The 27,209-nt window shown below is 38.5% G+C and overlaps 1 protein-coding gene across 1 annotated transcript; it reads left to right on the forward strand.

The window, feature by feature from the left end:
* The first annotated feature begins 1,948 nt into the window (after positions 1 to 1,948).
* On the forward strand, positions 1,949 to 26,338 carry CHMP4C (charged multivesicular body protein 4C). Its single transcript, XM_039223238.1, has 5 exons — positions 1,949 to 2,302; positions 19,364 to 19,541; positions 22,869 to 22,983; positions 25,818 to 25,983; positions 26,171 to 26,338. The coding sequence occupies exons 1-5, from the start codon at positions 2,113 to 2,115 to the stop codon at positions 26,230 to 26,232; spliced, it is 711 nt and encodes a 236-aa protein (XP_039079169.1). The 5' UTR covers positions 1,949 to 2,112; the 3' UTR covers positions 26,233 to 26,338.
* Positions 26,339 to 27,209: the final 871 nt, after the last annotated feature.

Below are 27,209 nucleotides of genomic sequence, written 5' to 3' on the forward strand. Positions count from 1 at the left end.
TATTTAAATAAATACTTGATGGGCCTCTCCTCTAGACTAAGCCATATCGAGGGAAAGAAGTCATGTAAATAATGAAAAGACTATAAGATTTAAAATATAAAGATCTCTTACTCTCTAACTGCCCGCATAAGCTTGGCAAAGTTACCACTTAAGCTTTGGGCTCTTTATATGTCAAATAGAAATAGCAATACCTATTTTGTGTGGTTTATGTAGAGGTTATTATTGATGCACATAGTATGCATGCCACATAATAAGTGCTCAAAAGATGGCAGTTGTTACAATCACTAGAAAGTAAGCTCCTAGAGGCAGATTACACTTGCATTGCTAGTACGTTACATATAGAATACTCCTAATAAAGATTGGTTAAAGTGACTAGTAACGGGAACTGTAGCAGAGTATGTGCTCCTTCTCAACTCTCATGGGGCTGCTTACAATCTAAGCAAGAAAATAAGTTCCAAGACAGATGCATGAAATATTTAGATAATAATGAAATATAATACTATAGTTTATAATACATATGAAATTATAGTAACATATGTGTTACAACCATAAGTGCTTTGCATGGCCAGGCAGGAAATGATAAGGGGTAGCTGGCTGGCCTTAGTTCACATGTTTGTGTGTGTGAGATCTATACCCGTGAGCCTCCTGTGAAAATGTTCTATTTCTTTGTCAAAATTTGATGCTGGCTACACCAATGTTGGATAAAATGAATCAACCTGCTGCTTCTCTGTTACTATAATGGCCAACAAAATTGGGTTATTGATCCTGGGTATCAAGGTGTCTGTGTTATAGTAATGAATGCTCCCCCCACCCGCCCCGCCACATCCTTTTAACAATCAGTGGTTAGCTAACATCACAAATAGGTTCTGATGATGTTGCGTAATGTGGCTCAAATAGAGGTGTATTATGTGGGAGTATGTACTAGCTCTTAAAAACTAGAACATAGACTCAATTCCATATTCTACTTCTTTGTAGCATGCTCCGCACAGGTTTTCAGTTGTATTACATCATCCATAATCATTACCTATTGCTGTTCTGTCATCTCACCAAACTCTCTGCTTACAGCTCTAATAAATGGGACTGAGGTAATGAGCATGAATAGAAGAATGTTTCTTTTCTCTAGGAGGCTCTCCTTTTGTTACTTAGGTGTCTTCATGAAGATATTTGACTTAGATCCAAACACAATGGCACTCATTAAAGGTTTTGATGTGCCAACGTTCACACGGAAAGCTTCAGATGCCTAATTACAGAACTGAATGCAACAAACACACTCACTCAGTCCTGACCTTAGGTAGGAAAAGAGATGAATACCATCCTTCAGCCACTTCAAGCCATGTAAGGATGATCCAGAATCCATCCATGCCAACTGGCAGCCAGGCACATATCAGCCTGTCCAGAGTCTAAATCTGCAGGGACAAACCCAGTCAGCCTAGTAGCTTCTAGAAGAAGCGGCTTGCCCACACACCTGCATCAGAGTGGCAGCAAAACTTCCTGGAGGCCCATGCCTCCGCGCACACTCATACCCACACACTATACACTTAGACGAACATACCCGAATAGCCTTATTCACAAGGGCAGAGATCTGAATACAGAAACACTGTGCTCACAACACTCACAAAAACACATGCATGGAATAAAGTACTTTTAAAAATCTGGGCCGGTAAAGCGCTCTTATCACACACTTTCAGGCCCCGCAGGAGTCCCCTGGAAAAGTGCTTTTCTCTGAACCATTCACAAACTAGGCAGTCCTTCACCCCGAGGTGTGTCCCCAGCGTGGGTAAAACAGGACCTTGGTTGCAGTCTTGTCAATCTTCTCGACTCTTTCCTCTGTTCTTCCTTAACTCCCAGCGGGCCGGGTGGCGCCAGGCCGGACCGCCGCGTCCGACTCCAGGGCCCTCCCCGCCCTAAGCGCGCGGAGGGGCGGGGCCCAGCCGGCGGCCAGGAAATGCCCAGGAGCCTGTGTCACCTGCCCCCGACGGCTTGTTGATTCCCTGGGAGCGCTCAGGTCTGGGCCCCGAGACCAGAGCGCGATCTCGCTCACCAGGTCCCCGGGCGCGGCCCCGGGAGCTCCTGAGACACTCCCGGGACCCCTCGCCCCTCAGATCCACAGCCATGAGCAAGTTGGGCAAGTTCTTTAAAGGGGGAGGCTCTTCTAAGAGCCGAGCCGCTCCCAGCCCGCAGGAGGCCCTGGCCCGGCTTCGGGAGACCGAGGAGATGCTGAGCAAGAAACAAGAGTACCTGGAAAATCGAATCCAGAGAGAAGTCGCCCTGGCCAAGAAGCACGGCACGCAGAATAAGCGAGGTAGGCTTGGCATCTGGCCGCAGACGTGAGCTCTCTCCCTTCTCCCTCCAGCGCTTTCCTTGGGGAACATCTGCCCACAGCACCTTACCCCAGGAGGCCGGATTTGCCCCCACAGCCTTTCTAGGAACTGGTATTGACAGTCCCCCCTCCCCCCACCCCCGCCCAGGGCCAAAGCTGGAGTGGGCTGAGCTAGGCACAATCCTAGACAGCAAAATGTTAGGTAGTTCCAATCAAGATGAACAGTATTGTTATGGAATGTTTTAAAAGCTCAGAATTAATGCAGAAAACTCATGATAAACAAAATATCAAAATTTTAAATAAAGACAGAATTAGTATTATTTATTTCTTTTTCTTTTTGCTTCTGGCTCTTATGCCGACCTACAAGGCCCTTTTTTTATTTAACATTCTTTTTTTAGAAATGTAGTATTTTGTCCATCGTGAACATTTTTGCATTGATTTTGAATTTCAAAACACCGCATTAAAATATTAATTATCTTGATTACTAACTTTTTGGTACCCCTTTAAACTTTACTCCTCTTCTGCCTACCGTAGTCCAGCCCTGCTGACCTCAAATATCAGGTTGTCTGCTGTATGTTTATAAATATCGATCGAATCACACATTTTTAACATGCATGGCAATCACCAGTGAAGTATATTCTGGTATGTTCTGGTTTACCTCGCTCCTCAGCCATTGAAAAGTTTAGTTGGCTGTTGTGCAGTTGAGACATTATAAAAAATAAAAGGCAGGGAATTAAATATTATATTATATTATATTATATATATATAAATATATATATATATATAAATATTATATTTCCTATGACTGGTTTTTACCACACAAGGGACTTTGAACCAGTAATGATTCTTGGTGCTCCTGTCACACCTTGAACCCTTTGTTATTTTCCAGAGTTAATTGGTTTCTTCAGTGTACTGCTCTCTTTATAGAGAAAAGATCTAAACAGCACATATATAAAAACCCAGGGACAAGTTGAAGTGATTTGGTGTGGTAACACTAGAAATAGAAGTGATCTTGTAATGGAAGACTCAGAAATAGAAGTGGAAATACAGGACTCTGTCCACCACCTAACCCTGAACTTGTATCCACAATTCAGGCTTCTGTAGTCATAACAAAGCCTTGGGAAGATTTACGTAGCCCTAAATGATGCTGCCATTGTTTAATGCAGGAAAGGAAAATTGTCTTCTGGAGTTGACCTTGAAAACCCTGCTGCTTCCCATAAACCTGTGCCTGATACATTTGTGTCCACTTACTACTAACGAAGGATAAAAAGACCAAGTTTCACTTTTCTCTGCTACTGCATATAACTTTTGTCTACATTACAGCCTGTTTTAGACTTAAATGCTGGTTTCTATTTTTTACTTTACAGCTGAAAATACTTTGGGAAGCTATTAAATGGCAATTTCTAAAGAGATACCACACCATTATGGCTTGCTAAAAAGCTCTCAGTAGTTCTGTTTTTCTGCTCTTCCACTTCAGTTTGATGTGCATTCTGAAATTTGCATAATGTCTGTCAAGGGATGTCTGTCTTTCTGTCTGTCATCCTTTTGAGTCTGTATATTGCCTTTGTTCACAGTGGTTGCTCAGTAAATACTGGCTTAAAAAAATCTTAAAAATCGAACATCTGCTTCTAGGAGGTGGTGAAAATGTAGGTTTTGCTTTTAGAAGACAAAAATGTGAGATAATATAGGTTTTATTGATTTTTTTTCAGAAATGTTCTCCAGTTGGAAATGCACTAAAGGGTGTTACAAATTGGCTATATAAAGACCCCACCCCCAAAATTAAAGACAAGATTAATTAAGAGCATCAGTCTAACTTTGCCAAATCAGAGAAGTTACAGATGCAAGTATCATGTGCAAATAACCAATTGGGGTTTGAAAATTCACTTATTCTTTGTCATTTATCCTTGGGAACTTCACTGGTATTAGCCCACACCAGATTCCACAGTAGTTCTGGGAGTGAAAAGAGGCTAGTTAGCATGAGTTCATCTGTACCTTAAACTATGGAAAGAGTTCACAGGCCTATGTATTAGAAGCCCTATCAATATCAGCATTTTCTAAATAAACCAGATAGCTTCATATACACATAGTTTCTGTGTTCCATTGGCTACCAAGAACTATTTTCACACACATAGTGTAATCAGGCCCAATATAGTTAGTACAAAATGGGCCTTGTGCTCTACAAGGCTGTATATTATACAGGGCTGTATATTGTGGCATAAAGGCTGTAATTTACATTATAATCTGAGTGACATAATATATATGCGGTTAAAGTTTTACTTCTAGACATGGTTGGTCAGCTAGCATGCTGCCAAGAATACTGGTTAAATGGCCAGCTAGCATTGTAACAGAAAGGACCACACTCCTAGCCACTTCAGTGATCTATTTCTCTACTACAACAGAATGTCTGAATGTCAAAAGTGGGTTTTATTGGTAAAATGAGTAACTTTCAAACTAGCATAATAAATGTTAGAAATGAAACCTCATTGGTGAAATTATAGATATTCTAAATAAGTGGATTGACTAAAATAGTTTGAGATACTTCCTTGCTTCCGGTTGTAAGAACAGGTGATGAGAATCTACTAACTTAGAATGGTACCTGAGGCTTGATCTCTGATCAGTGCCATGTCAAGTCCTTGGATCACTTGTATTTCTCATGGAGCGCACCTCCCACAGGGCACAGCACCTTACTAGGGAATGTTACTGCCTTCAGGGAGCCTTTCATACAAGGTATATTGGAGCCCCTGAAGGGACATACAGTCAGGACTTCATTGAGCTCATGGAATAAGCTGACCAAGTGTTTTTGCCTGCTTGCAGTGTATGCTTGTTTCTGCAGAATTTAGTCTGAAACTTGCTCTCGTTGTGTCTTATACCAAGGTTGCACAGGCGTACCTAATCCTTTTCACCTCAAACTTCTTTGGTATTTACCATAATCTACCAAAAAGAACCTGAGTGTGCACTACCAAATTGCTTTTGCAGCACCCATGATACTCAAGGCCCTGTTGATCTTTAAGATTAACATTTGGAGACAGGTTTATAATTTGGTTACAATTTTAGGAGGTGTGAGGGGTGTCCCAGGGGCATCTGAGCCTGGGTGGCTCAGACGGTTAAGCATCTAACTCCTTATTTCGACTCAGATCTTGCTCTGACAGTTTGAGATTGAGCCCTGCGTCAGGCTCTGTGCTGTGTCAGTGTGGAGCCTGCTTGGAATTCTCTATCCCCCTCTCTCTGCCCCTATCCTGCTCATGCTCTCTTTCTCTCTTTCTTTCTCTCTGTCTCTCTCAAAATAAATAAACTTAAAGCAATTTAAAAAATAAAAATAAATTTTAGCAGATCTGAGATTCCTTAATGTAGCTTATGTGGATTACCCCTGCTTTATAGCTGGTAATCTCTTTTACGGAAAACAAACTTTTTATATACCACTTACTTTTATTCTTTTCTTTTCTTTTTTTAAAATTAATTAATTTATTTTGAGAGAGAGAGGGAGGATGAGAAGGGGAGGGACAGAGAGAGAGAGGGAGAGAGAGAATCCCAAGCAGGCTCTACACTACTAGCACAGAGCCCCACTTAGGGCTGGATCCCAAAAACCAGAAGACTAAGAGTTGTACTCTCACCCAGCTGAGCCACCCAGGCACCTCATTTTTTCTGTTTTGAGCCCTATCATCTGTAGCAGTTTTTAATATTAAGTCACCCTCATGCCCAGGTCCCATACCTATAGATTTGGTTAAAATTTTAGGAGGTCTGAGGGGCACCTGGGTGGCTCAGATGGTTAGATTCTGATTAATTCTGATATAATTGATCCTATATATTGATTCTATGATTCCGTAATTGAATAGAGTTGGGCTCCACATCAGTATTTTTTTAAAAAGTGCCTGGCTTAGGATGAGTAACTTAAATGTATAGTAATGTTAATGAGTTAGAAGTACATGGTCCTTTAGTCTTGCATGTTTCCTAACTGTTCTCACACGATGGCGTCTATGACGCTGATAATATTTGCGGGCTTCACTGGGATAAGCAGAGACTGTGGCCTATGTAGCTGAAGCAATCAGTATCTCAGTGTACTGCAAACCCCTTCCTGCGCTACCGGTTTGCTAGAACACTTTAGAGGTCAATATTCTTTTTAAAAAATGTGTATTTATTTATTTTGGGGGATACAGAGAGAATCCCAAGCAGGCTCTGTGCTGTCAGCACAGAGGAACGCCGTTCCTGGCGTTTTTACCGTTTCTTCCTTCCTCCTCCATCACTCAGAGACCCAGATGAGAAATTTTTTACCCACCTTCCTCCTGTTGACTGCTGAAGAGACTTTTCTGAAGCTTTGACAGATCCTCGTCAGCCACCTGAATTCGTTTTCTTTAGAAAAGCCCATACTACTCCATAGTACTTTTGAAGGGTCTCAGAGTTCTCTAGTATTCAGATTACAACCAAGCATTATCATAAAGTGTTCTGCATGCCTCCGATTATTTGATATTTTGTGCCATACCCTATGTATTCTGGGGCCAGAGGAAAGGAAGAGTTTTATTCCTGAGGCATTAAGCACCCTTATGGGGGTCAGGTCTTTTTCTCTAGTCAACTGCTCTTCTCTCTTCTGGCAAACATAGATCAATGGAAATGTGACCCTTCCTCAGTTTTCACCCCTAGTTTCTCTCCTGCCTCAGGATCTCCTCCTGGGCTTTCATCCTGTGGTGGAGGAAACTAAAACATCTGAACCAGCCCTGGGAGCCTATTCACCGAAGCTGTAGTATTAAAACGTCTTCCTCTCCTAGTACCTTCCTTCTGCCTCTGAGCCCTGGCAGGAACCCTGGTTGACCTACACCCTTACTCACACGCTTGGGTACAGACCTGCAGAGCGCCCTGGGCTTTTTTTTAATCTCCTTTGTTCTGTTAATCCTGCCTCGGTTTGCATATGCTTTTCCACAGGTGGATCAGTTGCTTTTCCCCAATAGATTTGGAAAGGGTTAAAAATCCCAGCCAGATTTAGTCTTTCCCCATTTAAATCAAAGTGTTAAGCGTGCATTCAGTGTTTTACATTTATTTCTGTTACATATCATCTATTTTCAATTAAGTCTTAAAATTCTAATTTTATTGTCATATATGAGCTCTTTCTTTTAGCTGAACTGGTCACAAATTTGATCAGTAGGCTTTTTTTTTTTTCCTGACAAGGTCTTTGCTAAAATATATTGAATAAAACAGAACCTAAGGACAGAGCCTCATGGCATGCCTCTAAAGACTTCATTCCAGTAACGACGTTTCATCTAAGATTCAACTGAGGCATGATTAGCAGTTTGACAGATCAATGCTCAATGAGTTCACTTATTTATCCAGCTATAAATATACCTGATTGACACTTTTAGCCCGTATCATCTTATTTCTCCAGTTTTTTCTCTTTTCCCTGTCAATGCTTCAGTATACCTCGTAGGTTTTATTCCTGAAACCAAACTATATGCATATACCTCTGCTTAACAAATGCCCATTTATGAACTAATAGTATATTAGCTTCATCAGATTTATCTGGAGAACTTTTTAAAATGACACATCAGGAGATTCTGTTTCAAGAAATCTGGGATAAGTTCAGAATTGTGATACTCAAGGCTTTCTGGTTGATTTTGATGTACATAATGTTTGGCGGCTAGTGGGTGGTCCATGGTTTTCCCTTGAGTCAGCATATAGTCACCCAAAGAAAACAAGTCAATGAAAGTACTTAGGTATTTTTCATGTTGGGGAGCTCATACTGACTTCTAGTTATCACTGTCTTCTAATCTCTCAGAAACCAGAGTGTAGGGTGTTTCTCTTCTAGAATCAAGGATATGTGGCACAGATTTTGACAGTTTGCTGATGTGTTGTAGCTACTTCTCAAAGGGTAATTGGTACTATTTCTTGTGTTATGTAACTACATCTATTTTTTCTCCCTTCGTGAATTTGGAGCAGCACTGTATATTCTGAAATAGTCATTATTATTATTCTCCATTTAAATTCCACAAAGCTGGATAATAGAGCTTTTCACAAAATACTTACATAATGCAAAGATTGTAATTTTCCTTGATGGTATATACAATTTTTCAGTTGATTGAATTATCCACAATAAGGTAGATAATTTATTATTAACACCATGATTATGCCAAAGTCATATGATTTGTACAGTCTTGAGAAACTGTAGCAGATTACTGTGAGCTTGTATTCAGACCTACTTAGAATGAATTACGTGGAGGTGCCTGAGTGGCTTAGTTGGTTAAATGTCTGACTCTTGATTTTGGCTCAGGTCACAATCTCATGGTTTGTGACATCGAGCCCTGTGTTGGGCTCTTGTGGTATTAGTATGGAGCCTGCTTGGGATTCTCTCTCTCCCTCTCTCTGCCCTTCCCCAACTGGAAGGTATGTATGCTCTTTCTCTCTTTCTCTCAAAATAAATAACATTAAAAAAATAAAATAAATAAAACTAAAAAAAATGGAATATCAACCATCTGGCTTAAATTGCAATGTAAACCTATTCTTAAAGAATTTCAAATAGAAATAATGACCTTAAGGATAGGAGCTATGTATTTTTCAAGATTTGTTGATCTCAGGATCCCAAAGGAATAATCATAGAATCCTAGACTGTGAGAGCTGAAAGACACTATACAGATGGATATAGCTTGTTGATTCTCAGGAGCACCTGCAAGCCAAGGACACAGTAGTAGGAAATATTGGTACGTCATATGAACAAGGAATATTTGCTACAAGTAGAGCAATGTTATACATATACATACACACATTTATACATGTGTATTCATACATAAATACACACATGTAAATATAAACACCTGTGCACACATGCACATGCATGTATACAGATATACACATATATGTATACATGTATCCATAAATATACACTCACAATATAGAATTACATCTATAGGTACATATGCTTACCCTGTAGAATTAAGCATAATCAGCCATTTCTGAGTTTTTCTGTTTAATATTTGCTGGTTTTGTATTCATACTATTTTCCTTATATTCTAGGCAATAGCAAGCCCATCGAGGTTACCAGTGTGTGAGGTTACTAATAATACTAGCAGCACCTAGAAAACTCATCCACTCAATTAGCTATATATTCTGCCTGGTCAAACAATACCTGGGTTTTTACAAGGAATATCAAGTACATTTTAATCACTACATTGGTATGTTGTTCCAGTAGCAGGTTAACTCGACTTGCCTGGCAGTTGACCTCAGAAGCAATTAATTATAAGAAATAAGAATTTCAGTGGATATTTAAAATGAGTCTTATGAAACCATTTCTTTCTTTTTTGACAACTCAAGGCTGATAGCACTTTTTGGACATGACCTTTCATTCTCGGATTTAAGAATCCCTTGTGTGATGTCCTGGGGGTAAGAACTGCTTCATCTCCAAAAGTAGCTGTGATCTTTTTAGAAAGAGGAAAGTAGTATCGTCTCTGTTGGAAACAGCTTTAATATCCTTTGTCCATTCTGGAGATTGGAAAGGGCACCAATTATCCTCTTTCTAATCTTTTATATTTTACAATATTAATCAATCACCATTTCTCTTTTTTTATACAAAATTAATTCCAGCATTACTGAGTTTGTTACAGCAGTATACCACTTCCAAATGTTCTTTCCTTAGCATATCTCTTATTTAATTTACTTTCTCCAATCTCATTCCTTTCTACTGTTTTCTCAGGCATCTGCTTTGCCATTGTTTAATCTACTTCATCATTGTCATGTTCTTGTCTTCTTTTAACTTGCTATTTACCCTTTTTAGGACATTTAATATTCGTGAGACCTCTGAAAATATGGAGGTTGCTTATAAGATCCAGCTAATGTGGCAAGCTGGTGTGATTTGCTCTATTTTAGGGTTTAAAATTTCTGGCTTCTAATATACCTCTGCCAGAATCTTCACATTGTTTACTAGGAGGTTTGTGGCAGGAAGAGGCTTGGGGGCTAGGAGGAATCCTTTGTATGACACTTTTTTTTTTTTTTTTTATCATTTATGTGCCTTCCTGAGCAGTGTGTGTGATTATAGGTGTAGACTGTTACCCTGGCTTCAACTACATCGCCTCCTCTCTGAGTCCAACCTCACCCTCCAGAGAGAGCGTATATATTCTTCTATGCACCCACTGTTACTTTTACATGTCTCTTGTTACTCTTCCTATATGTCTCCTCTGCTACTTGAAATGTGACTTACACGTGTTAGTATCTGTGGTCATAGTTTCTATAAGATAGAGGGTATTTAATAAATGGTTGTTCAATGATGAATAGGTGGTTGAATGCCCACTTCATATCTGCATCCACTGAGATAATAGCCTTATTTCTTTGCCATGCAGTGTGGTAGATCTACAACATATACTCGTGGAGTGGCTGAAATGAGTGGATAAAGAATATTTTTTTAAATTGAAGAAGGCCAGGGAAATTCATAATGGGGTGGTCCTGGCCAAATGAACCTTAGAATTTTCTAGTATTCTCCCAGCTATTTTCTATTTAACCTGTGACTTTGAACAGAAACATTTTGTTTTCATCATTGGTAGAATACTTATCAGGATGCTTATTCAGATTGTGTTTCTCAAGAACTAAAATAAGGTGACATAAATAGAAGGTATTGTTTAATTAATGAAGTGATTTGTATGAGTAAGAACAGGACTTACTTTAAAGTTTCTCAAATAAAACAACATGATTATGATACTTCCTAGTTAAAAGCAAAAGAGGACATGACCAATTATGTGTGACATGTATCGTTTTTTTTCTTTCCAAGATTTTATTTCAATTCAAGTTAGTTAACATATAGTGTAGTATTGGTAGAAGGAGTAGAATTTAGTGATTCATCACTTATGTATAACACCCACTGCTCATCCCAAGTGCCCTCCTTAATGCCCATCATCCATTCAGCCCATTCCCCCCACCCACCCCACACCTCAGCAACCCTCAGTTTATTCTCTATATTTAAGAATCTCTTATGGTTTGCCTCCATCTCTGTTTTTATTTTATTTTTCCTTCCCTTCCTTTATGTTCATGTGTTTTGTTTCATTCCACATAGGAGTGAAATCATATGGTATTTGTCTTTGTCTGATGGATTATTTCAATTAGCATGATACACTCAAGTTTCAACCACATCATTGCAAATGGCAAGATTTCACTCTTTTTGATTGTTGAGTAATATTCCATTGTATATATTCCACATCTTCTTTATCCATCCACCCAGTTGATGGATATCTGGGCTTTTCCCAATATTTGGCTATTGTTGATAGCACTGCTATGAACAGTGGGGTGTGTGTGCCCCTTTGACACATGCACTAATAGTGCATTTGCTGGGTACTGCATTTGCATGTACCTGTTAGTGCAGTTGCTGGGTCATAGGGTAGTTCTTTCTTTAATGTTCTGAGAAACCTCCATATTGTTTTCCAGAGTGGCTGCATCAGTTCGCATTCCCACCAACAGTGTAAGAAAGTTCCCCTTTCTCTGCATCCTTGCCAACACCTGCGGTTTCCCGAATTGTTAATTTTAGTTAGCCATTCTGACTGGTGTGAGGTGGTATTTCATTGTAGTTTTGATTTGTCTTTCCCTGACGATGAGTGATGTTGAACAGTTTTTCATGTGTCTGGTAGCCATTTTATATGTTTTCTTTGGAGAAATGTCTGATCATGTCTTCTGTTCCTTTCTTAACTGGATTATTTAGTTTTTGGGTGTTGAGTTTGATAAGTTCTTTATAGATTTTGGGTATTAGCCCTTTATCTTGATATGACATATGTATCTTATGCACTCTCTGGGATGGCTCTTCCGAGCCCCATATTTTAGGCCTTCTGTAAAGATCATCCATTCCTGGTAGAGAGAAGAGCTGTTATAATACAGTTTCATATTTCACAAACAGGTTTGTCTGTCACGGGATATGATGGTTTCTATAATGTTCTTCCTTTTTTGCCAACTAATGGATTAGTGATGTACACATTTATGCACTTATGAGTGAAGAACAGACTGACCTTTAAAACCAAGATGCCCTGTATATTATAGGAGCAATAAAACTGTATCTTTCTTCTGTCGTTAGTTATTTTTCATAGATGACTGAAAGCCTTCCTCCTCTGGCAAGGTAGTAGTAAAGTTGCTTAAGGCAAGTGGAATTTTGGTTCAAGTGAGTAATTCTTACATTTCAGCCCCAGTCCTGAATGGGCTGCAGTAAGGCCTCTTCCCGTATCTCCCAGCAGCAGTACACACAGGCCATTGTTCTGTAGCTCCATTGCTGAAGGAACGTCACTGTTAAGTGACGAGACAAAACTCCTGGCTGGCTCTCCACCGCAAAGGAATACAGTGGATTCCTTTGTTTTAGAAAGAATGTTATACAGGTTTCACCAGCTGCTTAAACGCACATACAGGAGTTGGAAGATTGAATTGCACCTTCTACACAGGTTAAATTACATGGCTCTAAAAACGTCCTTCTTTGCCAAATCAGGAGCAATGTTTAATTTGCAGTATTTGTTGCATGTGTTTAAAAATATGCAGCTGTTTTTTTTCCAAATCATGTATTAGAAAACAAAATTGAAGCCTGTCTAACTCATGGTGCCACTGAGGCTTCATCATTTCATGAGCAAGCTTACAAGGAGACTCCTCACGTACATTTCCTGGCTTTTTGGAACATAAGCCTCTTGTTGTAGTGTTTGGGAGAAGCATACTGTGCCAGGCAGAAGTCACAGCAAGTGTCAGGTGTCCCGGAGCCAGGTCCCGCCATGCAGAAATCAGTGGGTTTGCTCACACAGGTGTTTGGGAAAATGTGAATCATCTTTTAAGATATGGAGGATTTTGCATGCAAATCCAGATTTCTTGCTTCTTTTGAGTTTGTGGAAGGCTGGGCCTGGTCACCATGGATTGGAGCTCAGTGGTGTTGCTTCCAGTAAGACTTATGCTCTCCTGGTCACCAGAGACCCTGCTTCTTCCTGTTGACTCTCTGATGCTGGGGCCAGGGTCCACTGCCATTTATTATCACTCTTGTACTATTTTTTTATTATTTGTTCCTCTTATCTTTTTTGCTCTCACAGGTGAGAAAACAAAGAAGGCCTTTCTCCCTAGTCTCTCTCTGCTTCACGTAACTTTCATGACCTGCCTGGGTCCCTCTGAGGTTAGGACACTGGTGTAGGCCAATCTGTAGTTTGTGATATGGGAATTAAAGTGTAAGTTGAGATCTGAACTCTTAGTAAATTTTCAAACTTCTCCTGAGTATTTTGAAGGTCAGAAGCCATCTGTTAACATAAGCATTTAAAATAGTGTCCAAGCCGGAACTCATTATTATGAACAACAAACATTTGCAAGGTTGGGCATTATACCATGTGGCTCCCACCATACGGACCTGACAGTCCTGTGAAAGAGGTAATGATGATTATGAAGATCCCTAGTATTCAGTAATCACTCACTGTGTGTCGGCACTGCACTAACTACTTTGTATGTGTTATTTCATTTAATCCTTAACCACTGAATGAGTTGTATCCTCATTTTTCAATAAGCAACTTATGTAAGGTCACATAGGTATGGATAGATAGAGCCTAGGTTTGAAAGTAGGCAACTTGACTCCAGAGTACAATGTTCTACTGTCATCTACATATTATTGTTGCTATTATTATTATCCAAGTAGGGAATATCACTTAAGAGTTAAGTCACACATCAAGGTTATTATGCACAGTTATTAATTAGCAGAATAGTATTAAAATGTAAATCTAGTGACTTCAGAGTCTCATCCTTTATATCAAATTGCAGAAAGTAATCTAAAATTAATTCTTACTAGGAAACACAGTGTGTTTCTTAATAGAGAACTTAAAAAATTTTTATTAAAAAAATTTTAAAAATGTTTATTTAGTTTTGAGACAGAGAGAGACAGAGCACAAGCAGGGGAGGGGCAGAGAGAGAGGGAGGCACAGAATCCAAAGCAGGCTTCAGGCTCTGAGCTGTCAGCACAGAGCCCAATGTGGGGCTCAAACCTATGAACCATGAGATTATGACCTGAGCTGAAGTAGGACACTCAACCGACTGAGCCGCCCAGGAGCCCATAAAATTTTTCTTAAAAAATAAAAAAAAAAAAAGAAATGCTTTTGGGTCAATGGATACCAGTTATGTTCCAAATAAGCATAGACACTGAACCAGCCTAACAAGATAGGGAGGAGACATACTTGGAACGTTCCACTTCTGGGCATGTTGGGTGGTGATGTGTATTTGAAGTTTAGCTTTTTAAGATTTTCTAATTTCTCTAGTATTTTCTAATGTTTTCTAATATTATGTTCTGATTATGGTGAGTTAGAGCAAAAACAGTTAGGTAACTTCTTATTCATTGGTTTCAGAAATAGGATATACAATTGCATTAATTAATGAATGTTATATAGTTGCTATTATAAATAATAATATCAAACAATATCAAATAAAAACTAGCAATAGACACACAATTGCTAAGTGTCTACCTTGCATAGGAACTATATAAGGTGTTTTCCATCAATTATCCCTAATTCTTAAAACAATCACCCAGCATCATGGGGATTATATCCCCATTTCCACAACAGCAAACTGAAGCTCAAAGAAAGGAAGTGAATTACCCAAAAGTATATACCTACTAAGTCATGGAAGAAGAAGTTGCACTCTGGCCTTGAAGGCCATACTTTTTCCATTATGTCATGCTATCATTATACTGGTGAACAAAATTATCAAATTTATTTATTTAATATTCATTCATTTTATCTACTGTAAAGTTGGCCAATAATAGTATCTACTCTTGGAGTTTTTGTGAGACTTAATGGCATAATTCACATAAAGCACTTAGCAACAGTTTGGCATATAACAAATACTCGACATTAGTTTTTATCATGTTTTTTTATTGGCTGTGGGCTAGGAGCTGAGTCAGGCACTGGGGAAACAGGAGAATAGGATGCTACCTCTTTCTTCAAAGGGCTTGTAACTAGTGTAGTGGAAGTGGTTAGAATATATTTTACAAATGATCATACTACAGTGTGATAGATGCAGAGGTAGAAATGGCTCCACAGACAGAGTGGTAGTACAGAGGGTCAGTTGGCCATTCTCCCCACGCTGGAGAGAACACCTTCACACAGCTCCGGTCATTAATGTGATGATCCTCTGTCCAAGGTGATGTTGTGTAGTATCATAGAAAGGTCTGTGTGCCAGGTGATTTTTTAAAAAATTGTTTTAGTTCTTTCCTAAAGGACAGGTTAACCAAATAAAAACTCTTTTCTGAATAAAGTGTAAGTGCTGTTCATCAAGGACTTGAATTGTGATGTTGCACCTGGAGAAAGAGGCAGAGCAGAGTCTGATAACCCTGGACTCCACAGTGGGCAGGGAGGGATGGGGGAAGAAAATTACCACTCACCAGGGAAATACAGAACAATGTTCCACACCTAAAATAAAGCCTTTCTTTGTCAAGCCTGTCTACTTGCTCCCTCCCATGGAAGGAAGCCTGCCTGTTGGCACACCACACCCACTTCTTTTACTGAGCTCTGGGCAGCCTTGCCTTTCAAAAGAGAGGCCTCATGGGAAAACACACTTATGTAACTACAAGAGGCCCAGCTATTTATACTAGCTATTCTAGTCTTTCATTTATAAATATGAGCTTTTAACATAGACTCAGAAGAAATTCAGTGAAAGGTAATTGCCAGGAAGAGAAGGGTTAAGATAAGCAAAGCAAACAACCAAAGCCAAGAGAAAAGAGTTAATGTAGGCAATAAAAAATATTAAAACAAAACTTGTTTTGGTATCTTCAGGGAGATTCAAGAGGCTATTGAATTATAAGACAAGACTGGACTGCCAAAGAAATGAGTTGCTAGAAGAAAAAAACTCTTAGAAATTAAAAAGCATAATTAAATACACAATAGGGTAAAAACATAGAATAAATCTAGCTGAAGACCAATTGGTAATCCAGAATACAAAGTTAAATAATTTTCCTAGAACATAGAACAAAAAGAGAAATAAATTAATAGATTGAAGGATAGAGCCATGGAATCCCACACCTACCATATAGAGATTTCAAAAGAGAGAACAAAGAGAATGGTTTAGAAAGGAGTATAATGTAGATTATAAAATAAAAATAAATAGGGATTTCAGAAGTAAGTAGGCAGAAATAACAGAGGGGAAAGAAGTAAAAAGAAAGAACAAACGAATGAAAGAATGAATATAGTTTCTCCAACTGAAGGAAGACTTAATTGTTGAGAATAAAAAAACTCACTGAATGCTTAGCTGGGAAAAGCAAAAAATAAAAGGCACATGCTTAGACCTAGGCTAGTGAAATTTCATACCTCTAAGGTAAGAAAGGAAATCTTAAACATTTCCAAAGAGGAAATAAGCTAACAAAATTTTCTACAAAGGGATAGGAATACTATTGTTATCAAACTTTTGAAATATTGATTACCTAATGACAGTGGAATAGTCAAATTTTTTGAAGTATTTTGACCCAAGAGATTTATAAAAAATCCAAACTATTATTCAAGTTTGAAATAAAATGAAAATATTTTCAGGCCTACAGGTATTTAGAGAATTTATATCTATGCAACTTTTCTGGGTGAAAAAATCTTTTAAGATTTATGCCAGTAAAGTAAAAATACTCCATGAAAGTATGACATAGGATACAGAAAGCAATAGTAGGGAAATGAGCAAATTCTACAGTTTAGTGTAAACTGTTGAAATTGTGTCTGTCAAACTTAATGCAATTGTTAAGAAAAGTTTCCTTGAAAATGAAAAGGGTAGTAAAACAACCAGTAATCATCTGTAACTAATAAAATCGCAGATTATTTCAACCAAACATTGGAAGGTCTGGTGTGAGAAAGGAATCTTATTTGGGAAGAATAAATTATAGATGTTGATTAATTTTCAACATAGAAAACTTAATTGTGTATACTTTAATTTTAAAAAAATTTAAAGTTTTATTTTTAGTTTATTTTTGAGAGAAAGAGAGAGAGAGAGAGAGAGGGAGAGAGAGAATGAGTGGGGGAGGGGCAGAGAGAGAGGGAGACAGAGGAGCTGAAAGCAGGCTCCAAGCTGTCAGCTCAAACCCATGAGCCTTGCTTGAGATAATGACCTGAGTTTAATTCAGACACTCAATCAACTGAGCCACCCAGGTGGCCCGTATGTGTACATTTTAAATACAAGAGCACACTAGGGGAACACATTTAATATATATAATGGTCTAACTTACTAAAGGGGGGAAAATGAACCAAAAATGTTTGATCAATATACATAAAGACAGCAAAAAGTGAACAAAAATGTAACAGAAAATATGAAAAAGATAATAAAAAGAGCATACTAGATATCAGTTATCACAATAAATAAACATGAGTTAAAATCTTACACTAAAAGATACTATATGAATGGTTGAAAACATTCACACAAACTACATATCCAAGTATATGCTATTTGTAATAGGTATACCAAAAAAGAACAAATAGAAAACGATTATGAAATATAGGTCCCCATAAAATTATTACAGGCAAATTGTAACAAAAGGAAAGCCGAAACAATAATGTAAAATGAAATGGAAATTAGAGCAAAGAGGTTTAAATGGGACAGATAGTTATATTTCATATTGATAGCCAGTAAAATCTAACAAACTATAATGACTATGAGACTTTGTCCACCAAACAAAAAGCAGAACAAGTAAACCAAATCTGTTAGAATTACAAGAATAAATTGATGAAAACAGAAGAGAGCCTTCTTAAAAATCTCTATTGCAATAATTTTCGTGCTTCACTCTGAAACCATAAAGCTACGTGAGTTCTTCTGTCAATTCCATTTAGTTATCTGTATATTAACATCCTTCTGCTTTTCTTTTCCTGCACTTTCCCTAAATGGCTTATCAAAGCTCATATGTTAAGGTCTTCTTTTGGGGAGGGTGCTATAGTCAAAAGGACTCTTTGTTAAGTTTTGTGATTGGCAAATGAAGCGGGTAAAGTTATTTTGCTAAAGAGCTGATGGGAGGATGTTTGAATGTTTTTCAGAAGGCAACATTTCTTTTCTCACCAGCTTGCCACTAATCCTTGAGTATGACTCTACCAGTGTTGATTTCGTGGATGCTCAAGGCTAGATGTAACCTTGATGACATCTCATAATTATTTTAGATCAAGACACGAAGCTCATCATCCTACATTTTGGTTCCAGCCGCCACTCACTGTCTACCTTCAAGAAAGTCACATAACGGGGCACCTGGGTGGCTTAGTCGGTTAAGCGCCCGACTTTCGCTTAGGTCATGATCTCGCGGTTCGTGGGTTCGAGCCCCGCGTCGGGCTCTGTGCTGACTGCCAGCTCAGAGCCTGGAGCCTGTTTCAGTCTGTGACTCCCTCTCTCTGACCCTCCCCTGGTCATGCTGTCTCTCTCTCTCTCTCCTAGAAATAAAAAAAAAAAAAAAAGAAAGTCACATAACTTCTCTGGATCTCAGTTAGCTTGTCTTTGAAATAAGGAAATCAAGGCTAGAATAGACAGTTATTAAGACCCTCTTCTTCCTCTTAAGTTTCATTTTTCTACTGCATGATTTTTACTCCTATTTTTCTCCATACAAGCAAAATATTTTTATTATTTTATAATGATAAAAGAAGGAAAATAAAGATTTCTTTTTGGTGTATACCACAGCTAAGGAAAGTAGAAGAATAAGGGAACTGATAGGATTTTTATGTACTTTGATGACAAAAAAAGTTAACAATAACTATTTGCCATGAAACTTATCATAGTTCCCAAAACACATATCTAAAGGATCGTACTTTCAAAATCTAGAAAAGATATTTTTATCAGTCCTTTTCCTAGACTCCTATACTGACTGGAACACTTCTGTCATATATCTTATGAAATATGAAAGCTGACTTTTCATCTTCTTATACTTGTCAAATCTTTGGAAGAAAAGAATAACAACATGTTTGACAGAGTAGTAGTTGTTGCGGGTGATTGAAAGGACCGTTGTTACTGTTTCTTAGCTTTATTTGGCACCCTCCTTGTCCGTAGGGATCAATAATGCTGAGGATTTGGTTGGTGTTGGGCAAATGTGTCTTGAATATGTGGCTTGGGCTTTCTCCTTATAAATGTGGCTTCTCCCTCATTTAGCTGCGTTACAGGCACTAAAGAGAAAGAAGAGATTTGAGAAGCAGCTCACTCAAATTGATGGCACACTTTCCACCATTGAGTTCCAGAGAGAAGCCTTGGAAAACTCACACACCAACACTGAGGTGTTAAGAAACATGGGCTTTGCGGCAAAAGCGATGAAAGCAGTTCATGAAAACATGTGAGTGACTTTGGCCTCCTTCTAAGTCATACATTCCCTCAATGTTGGGAAGAGCCTTTGGAATTATGTGATGATTCTGGCAGAAATGGAATTACTCATTTGAAGCTTTTTGACATGTTGGAATGGAATGCCCCCTTGGAGAAAGATTAGAAGTAAAAGTAGAAAAAAAAAGACCATGAAAAAATGAAGACGTTCATTTTGCTCTTAATGTTTCCTAGTTGCCTCAATATTGTCTGACACTCCACCTGTAAATGCTTTTACACTACAGTTGTTGGTTTTTTTAGGTTTATTTACTTATTTTGAGAGAGACAGAGAGTGTGTGAGCAGGGGAGAGGCAGAAAGAGAGGGAGGCAGAGACTTCTAAGCAGGTTCCACATGCAGAGCCTGATGGGGGGTGGGGCTCGGACTCACCAAACCATAAGATCATGACCTGAGCTGAAACGAAGAGTCAGACGCTTAACCAACTGAGCGACCCAGGCACCCCTATGCTCTCGTTCTTTTAAAAGGCCTAAATGTCAACATCTGTGAGAGTGTTAGAATTATCGACTAGTGGTTGTCAAACCCAAAAAACTGGGGTGCCTGGGTGGCTCAGTCAGTTAAGTGTCTGACTTCGGCTCAGGTCATGATCTCGCGGTTCATGGGTTCCAGCCCCACATCAGGCTCTGTGCTGACAGCGAGCTCAGAGCCTGGAGCTTGTTTCAGATTCTGTATCTCCCTCTCTCTCTGACCCTCCCCTGCTCATGCTCTCTCTCTCTCAGAAATAAATAAAACATTAAAAAGATTTAAAAAAACCCAGAAAACTACAAAAGAGAACACAGATGGTCAAGATCCTTGAAGGGTAGGAATTGGGCCTTTTTGTTTTTAACCACATTCTCCAGGTGATTCTGATATTAACCAGTGTTTGAGAAGCATTGACCTAGAATAATTGCTATAAGCTTGAATTTGAGGTCAGATTTTCTGAGTTATAATCCCAGTTTCATTGCCAACTGTCCTTGAGCAAATTACTTTGCTTCTCCCTGACTCAATTTGCTTAGCTGTAAATTGGAGATCATAATAATACTTACCTCCTGTAGTTATTGTGAGATTCAGTGAGATACTAGATATAGTGTACTTAGCATAGTTTCTGGCACAAAGAAAGCACTCAGTACCAATACTCATAGTAGTAGCAGGGCTGGTGATAATTTGCTTTGCCATTCACACTGGGAAGTCAACAACTGGCACCTGATTCTTTCCCGAGATTAGGTATGATAGTGAGGTCTAGGTCAAAGATGCATAAGAGCAATGAGTGCCTGATGGATGTGGAGAAATGTCTGTGGGTGGGAAAAGTGGGAGAGGGGGCGGCTGCGGTCAGTGAAGACATCTTTGCTAACATTTTCTTGCCTTGATAATTCATTGATAATCAGTTGTTATTTTGATAACTTCAGAAAGATCACTAGAGTCATTGTCAGAGTCAATAATCTGTCATTGCTGTAAAGCTGGGGCCTAAACTGTAATGCAGAATTCCAGCCCTTCTCTCCAGGTAGCTGAGCAGCAGTATTCCACTGTATTCCTTTTGAAAAAAATTCAACCTTAGGCCCAAATTCAGCTGTGCCCTTCTCATACTCCTTTTTATAAATGAGCTCCTTGTATATTTATTATAAATACAATGATAATAATTGGAAATAAGGGGTGACCGGAGGATGCTAAAAGAAAACTTTTTAATGTAAAAATACTTGACTTCCCATAATATAGTGTGGAAAACTTGCAAAATATTTATTCCACTGGGAGTCAAAATTTCAGAGTTTAGTTTGCTTAATAGTGAGAGAAATTGTTACTTCTCTGGGATTCAGTCCGTTGCCCTAGTTTCTGAATTGGAGGAATGATTCAGAGACAGAATGGTAGAGAAGCAGGTCAGGTCCTGGCCTTCAGACACTGCCAGCTGGGGCTGGTGGTTAGAAGCTGGTGGGGCTCAGGTGCTGGAAACTGTCTTCAAAGCAGCTGTTTGTCATGGGCCTGTAGCCGCCTGGATTCCTGTGCTGAGGTTGCTGATTCTTCTGAGAGCTTCTGAGGCCTCATTCTGCTCTCATTAGTATTCCCCGTGGGCTGCAGCAGCCATGGGAAAGCTCTCAGGGAGTCAGGATCTCAGAGCCACTAAGCATTCTAGAAAATCTCTAGTTCCAGAGCTTAGCTTCTCTAAAAGGCTGTTGTCGGATACTTGCTGGTGAGAGTTGCCACAGCTTATTTTGGTCATGGTGGTCCATGGTGGTCCTTGGTGGTCCTTGGTGGTCCATGGCACCATTTCCTGCTGAACTGATACATGGCAGCATATATTAAATTCTATGTGTGTTCTATAAGACAGAATTTCAGAATGCATATACAAATGTTGTTATAGTCTCTAGTGATGCCTAAATGTAATGGCTATTTATCAAATAATTAAAATATATGTGTATGCAGGATTATTACTTTTCATGAAATGCAAGTTGTTTAAATACTGTCTCCAGAAAGTTTTATTATCTTACTGGAATAACTAAGAGTTCATATTAAATTGACTCATTTTTCACATGGGGTTATATTTGAATTCATCTTATTTTTTTATTACTATTTTTATTTTAGAGAGTGTATAAGTGGGGGAGAAGGGCAGAGAGAGAGAGGGGAGAGGGAGAGAGAGAGAGAGAGAGAGAGAGAGAGAGAGAGAATCTCAAGCAGGATCCACACTCGGCAGGCCCAATGCAGGGCTTGATCCCACAAACTTGGGATCATGACCTGAGCCAAATTAAAAAAAATTTTTTTGATGTTTTATTAGTTTCTGAGAGAGAGAGAGACAGAACGAGAGACAGCGTGATCACGGGAGGGTCAGAGAGAGAGGGAGATACAGAATCTGAAATCCAGGCTCTGAGCTAGCTGTCAGCACAGAGCCTGATGCAGGGCTTGAACCCGCAAATTGTGAGACCATAACCTCAGCCGAAGTCGGACGCTTAATTGACTGAGCCACCCAGGTGCCCCGTGACCTGAGCCAAAATTAAGAGTCAGAGGCTCAACTGACTGAGCCACCCAGGTGCCCCTGAATTCATAATTTTAAAGTAAAATTCTAAAATATTTTGAGGTGCCTGAGTGGCTCAGTTGGTTAAACATCTGACTCCTGATTTTGGCTCAGGTCATGATCTAATGGTTCATGAGTTTGAGGCCCATGTCAGGCTCTGCCCTGACAGCAGGGATCATGCTTGGGATTCTCTCTTTCCTTCTCTCTCTCTGCCCCTCCCTGGCTCGTGTCCTCTCTTTCTCAAAATAAATAAATAAACATTTAAAATAAAACAAAATAAAATATTTCAACAACATATTATTTCCCAGGGATCTGGACAAAATAGATGATTTGATGCAAGAAATCACAGAGCAGCAGGACATCGCCCAAGAAATCTCAGAAGCCTTTTCTCAACGGGTTGGATTTGGCGATGACTTTGATGAGGTGGGTAACACAGTGTAAATAATGGAGTATTGTGGGTGCTAAAATGGATAGCTTCCTCTCATATATAGCAGGTGGGTTTTCTTAAATATTTTCCTAAATATCATAAAGAATAAATTATATTTGTTAGTGATGTACTTCTCTTAAGGGGTACTTGAAAGTGTTGGTAGCTCTGATTTAAAAGAAAGATCAATATAGTTTAGCAAACTGCCCCCTAATTAAGTTTTCAGCTATTAAGGAAAAGCAGCATGTGATTATGTAAAGTTAGTGACTTTTGATGTTTGAAGCCTAAATAGCACCATTACACGAATCAAATGCTCGCACATCTGGGCAAAACAAAGCAGACTGTGTCACTCTGCAAGAAACAGACATATCATGCTCTGTAGTTGTTAAATTAGAGCTTAGTCTGCCTCTGCTTATTACACAGGCTATGAAACAAAATAAGTGTGGAGTGGCATTATTAACACACACATTCCATTTAGATTAATCAGTCCAATAATAGAGACTACAATTATAATGGTGGTTTTGCACTGTGAATTTCAATTGTTCTACTCAAAGCACATGTAAGTAGGACTAGTATATGCTAAATGTTTCCAGTTCTCTGATTAGTATGGGAAAGAATCTGACTCCCCTACTTTCTACTAAGTAAGATGTGGTTCCATGGAAACCTAGAAAATGAGAATTGAGTGTCATCAATTTTTGAAAATAGTGTAGACCACCATATATGGAATTTAAGAAACAAAACAAAATTTAAAAAGAGACCAAAAAAAATCAGGCTCTTAAATATAGAAAACAAACTGGTGGTCGCCACAGGGGAGGGAGTTGTAGGGAGAGGTGAAATAGGTGATGGAGATTAAAGAGTGCTCTTATCATGATGAGCACTGAGTAATGTATAGAATTGTTGAATCATATTGTACACCTGATATTAACATAACACTGTATGTTAATTATATTGGAATTAAAATAAAAAATATGCCTCCCCCCCACCAAAATGGTATAGACCAGGGGCTAGAAAATTTGGCTTTTAGGACAAATCCTTCCCATGGTCTTTTTTTATGGTGTATGAGCTAAGAATACTACATGTTTAAAGGATTGCAGAAAATAACAGCAGTAACAATAGAAACAAAGAAGACTATGCAAAAGAGACTGTATGTGGCTGGCAAGCCTAGAATACTGCTATCTGGCCGTTTAAAGAAATGGTTGCCTACCCCTGGTTAGCCCAATATGCACCTGGTGAGTGTATTACAATATGGTGGAAAGGGCTCTGGGCTCATACGGACATCTGGGTTCTGCCATTTGTTACTAAACTTTGTGCAAGTCCCTTCACTTTTCTGACCCTTAGTTTTCTCATCTATAAAATGAAAATTACTAGATTGCTAGATTATCTCTGAAGTTTCTTAATTCTAAAATGATTTTTTATCAGTGAATGAGTGTTTGGTATTCAAAGGCTATAAGTGATGGAGGAGATGATTATTCTGTCATGATACTTATTAAAGAAAATATCAATATCTTCTTTGTACTCTTGATTAACTATCAAGCTCTATTGACAATTCTGGGCACACATTCAATGTAGAATAGTGTGTTCTGCCATTACTATATTTACTATATTTGTTCCTAATTGTTTTGTGAGTAAAAATAGGGATCAGAGTATTCATTCTGAAAGCCCTTTATTCATAAAGCTTGTGGAAAACCAGAAGGCTCACAAGTACAAGTCACATCGCCTGGTGACATACACTTTTATGATTTATTTCCTTTTCATGAGGTAGATTTAACAGTGGTCAATCATTAAGCTTGCTGCACATCTGATATACATTGACTTGATCAAATGTTGTGGTTGGCTTAAGTATCTCCTGTCTTGGCCCATAGTATTTCTCATTTTAATATGAGATAATGATTTGTTTATGGACCTTTCTCCCACATTCGATAATGAGCTCCTTAAATGTAGGCACTGTTGATTCAACCTTGCATCCCCCACATTGAGTTCAATACCTGACCATGAGTGAGCTCTCAATAAATTTGTTCAATGATGAATGGATGAATAAATGAAGACTCTCATTGGTCAAATAAATATGAGTGTCTTAGGTCATTTATAATGGTGACAACCTCAGAATTCTAATGATGACAAATTTAAGTTTTGACTCCCAAGCTCACTCAGTGGGGATTGGACTCTACCTGAGTATTTATGGAGCCAATTAGATCTGAACTATCATAGTCATATCTGCTATAAGGTGACTTATGCCCTTAAAGTCTTAAACTAGACTTGCTTCTCTGAGATTCTTAGGGCAGAGAATAGTTTAGGATTAAACCAGACTGTCTGAGACTAAAGCTAAAAGAAATAGGTACAGTGTACCTACCTTGAGGTGAAGTTTTCTGTACCCTACACATAGCATGATTTATACTGACTTTGGAACATTATGGCTTTGCTATACCTGCTATATTTTCAAAAGCATTAGACCAGATGAAAATGTTTATTTGCTCCAATTAAAGTTTTACAGATTCTTACTTTTTTACAATAGGAAAGATACAGAGGAAAAAATGACAGACAAGGTGTAAATTTCCTAGAAACTGTGGAATTTATATATTCAGCTAACACAAATTACTTGAATAACTGTTTACTGAAGTATTATAAGATTAACTACAACAAATTTGCACAACCCAAAATATTCATTTTTTAATCATTGCTCAGTGTTGCAAAAAAGACTTAGTCTTAAAATAAATATTCCATTTCACTGGGTTCTCCCATATCAATTGGGTAGCAGATGTTCTTATTATTGTGTTTGAGGAAGCCCACTTCTTGAAACGTTAACTCCATAATTCTTTCTTTCTCCTATGTTCAGGATGAGTTGATGGCAGAACTTGAAGAATTGGAGCAGGAAGAATTAAATAAGAAGATGACAAATATCCGCCTTCCAAGTGTGCCTTCTTCCTCCCTCCCCACACAACCAGCTAGGATGCCGGGTCGAATGTCAGGCACGTCTTCCACTGCACATCGGTCCCGAGCAGGTCTGTTGCACACCTCAACTACCTACAGTCGGATACTTGCCTAAAATAATTACCCAGGTCCATCCCTTTTAACACTTATTTTTCACTTCATAAATGTTTACCTTTTAAAACCTGTACCCATACCTGTTTTCTCTGCTGAAAGTAGGAATGTCAACAACTACTAATTTTTATCTCTTTTATGTTCCAGCATCTTCCAAGAGGGCAGAAGAGGATGATGATATCAAACAGTTGGCAGCTTGGGCTACTTAAACTACAGCGGAATTTGTTGACATCTAAATTAATGAACTGTACAGAAGAATAAGAAAACATGTTTTTGCAATGTTCAGAAGTTCGCAAAGACCCTGTTTTATATTTACACTGGATGAGTAATTGTCTTTTAAGCTTTGTAAGTAAAAGTTACAAAGAATCGTGTGTAGACATAGAATCAGAGATGGAAAGAAGCTCCTGGTAGCATCTTGGAGGATGTTTTCATGCTGATGGGTGGGGATATTCTAACTTGTTAACTCTTGTATTTCTAGTCCTGACACATAGTTGGTGGCCTCTATACACTTGTTGAAAGAAAATGGAATTTTATGAATGTGTAAAACGTTTGTAAGCCATGTAAGAGTGATGCATTGAAGATAATAGCTAAAGAAAATATCTTTCTTTTCTACATGAAGGCAAGTTTGCTGTGTGTATCCATGTTAGAACATGTCTACCCCATGGTAAATGGAAATACACCACATCTCTTGTGGGAAAAACTACATGTAGAGAAGTCTTATGTGAGTCTATACGTAGTTTCACTTCAGTTTTGCAGTTTAAATCTTAAAAGAGCTTTAATTGACATTTATCATGCCAATTAAGCTTGGAATGGGGCAATGGATGCATTTCCCAAAATGTCTGAGAGCACTAACAGCTTACACTGCTGAGCAAGAATCTCCTGGGTGTAATTTAGCCACTTAGGAAGCCACGTTAACACTCCCCGGCCATTATGATGCTGTTGTGGCTTCCGCGTGCAAAATGTGTGAATGTTCATTCTTTCCTATTTTGTTCTCTCTTGTATATTTATTTACACTTTACGGCACGTTCCTTGTGAATACATAAACATAAAGGCAATTAAAAGTGTATTATGAATAAAATTGGCCATAATTATTTTTAAATGAAAGTAAATTGCAAAATGATAGATTGCCCATAATATGTCATGGACCATATAAAATGACAAATGTCATCATATAAAATGTTCTAGT

This window comes from Hyaena hyaena, unplaced genomic scaffold (genome assembly GCF_003009895.1).
Source record: "Hyaena hyaena isolate Hyena2069 unplaced genomic scaffold, ASM300989v1 scaffold_1308, whole genome shotgun sequence".
Lineage (NCBI taxonomy): Eukaryota > Metazoa > Chordata > Mammalia > Carnivora > Hyaenidae > Hyaena > Hyaena hyaena.

What these genes read in the sequence shown, in the direction of transcription:
- CHMP4C (XM_039223238.1), top strand. Translation starts at nt 2,113, where the DNA reads ATGAGCAAGTTGGGCAAGTTCTTTAAAGGGGGAGGCTCTTCTAAGAGC. An exon ending in TTGGCGATGACTTTGATGAG is followed by an intron (nt 22,984 to 25,817) that starts GTGGGTAACACA and finishes TCCTATGTTCAG; the next exon opens with GATGAGTTGATGGCAGAACT. An exon ending in TGCACATCGGTCCCGAGCAG is followed by an intron (nt 25,984 to 26,170) that starts GTCTGTTGCACA and finishes TTTATGTTCCAG; the next exon opens with CATCTTCCAAGAGGGCAGAA.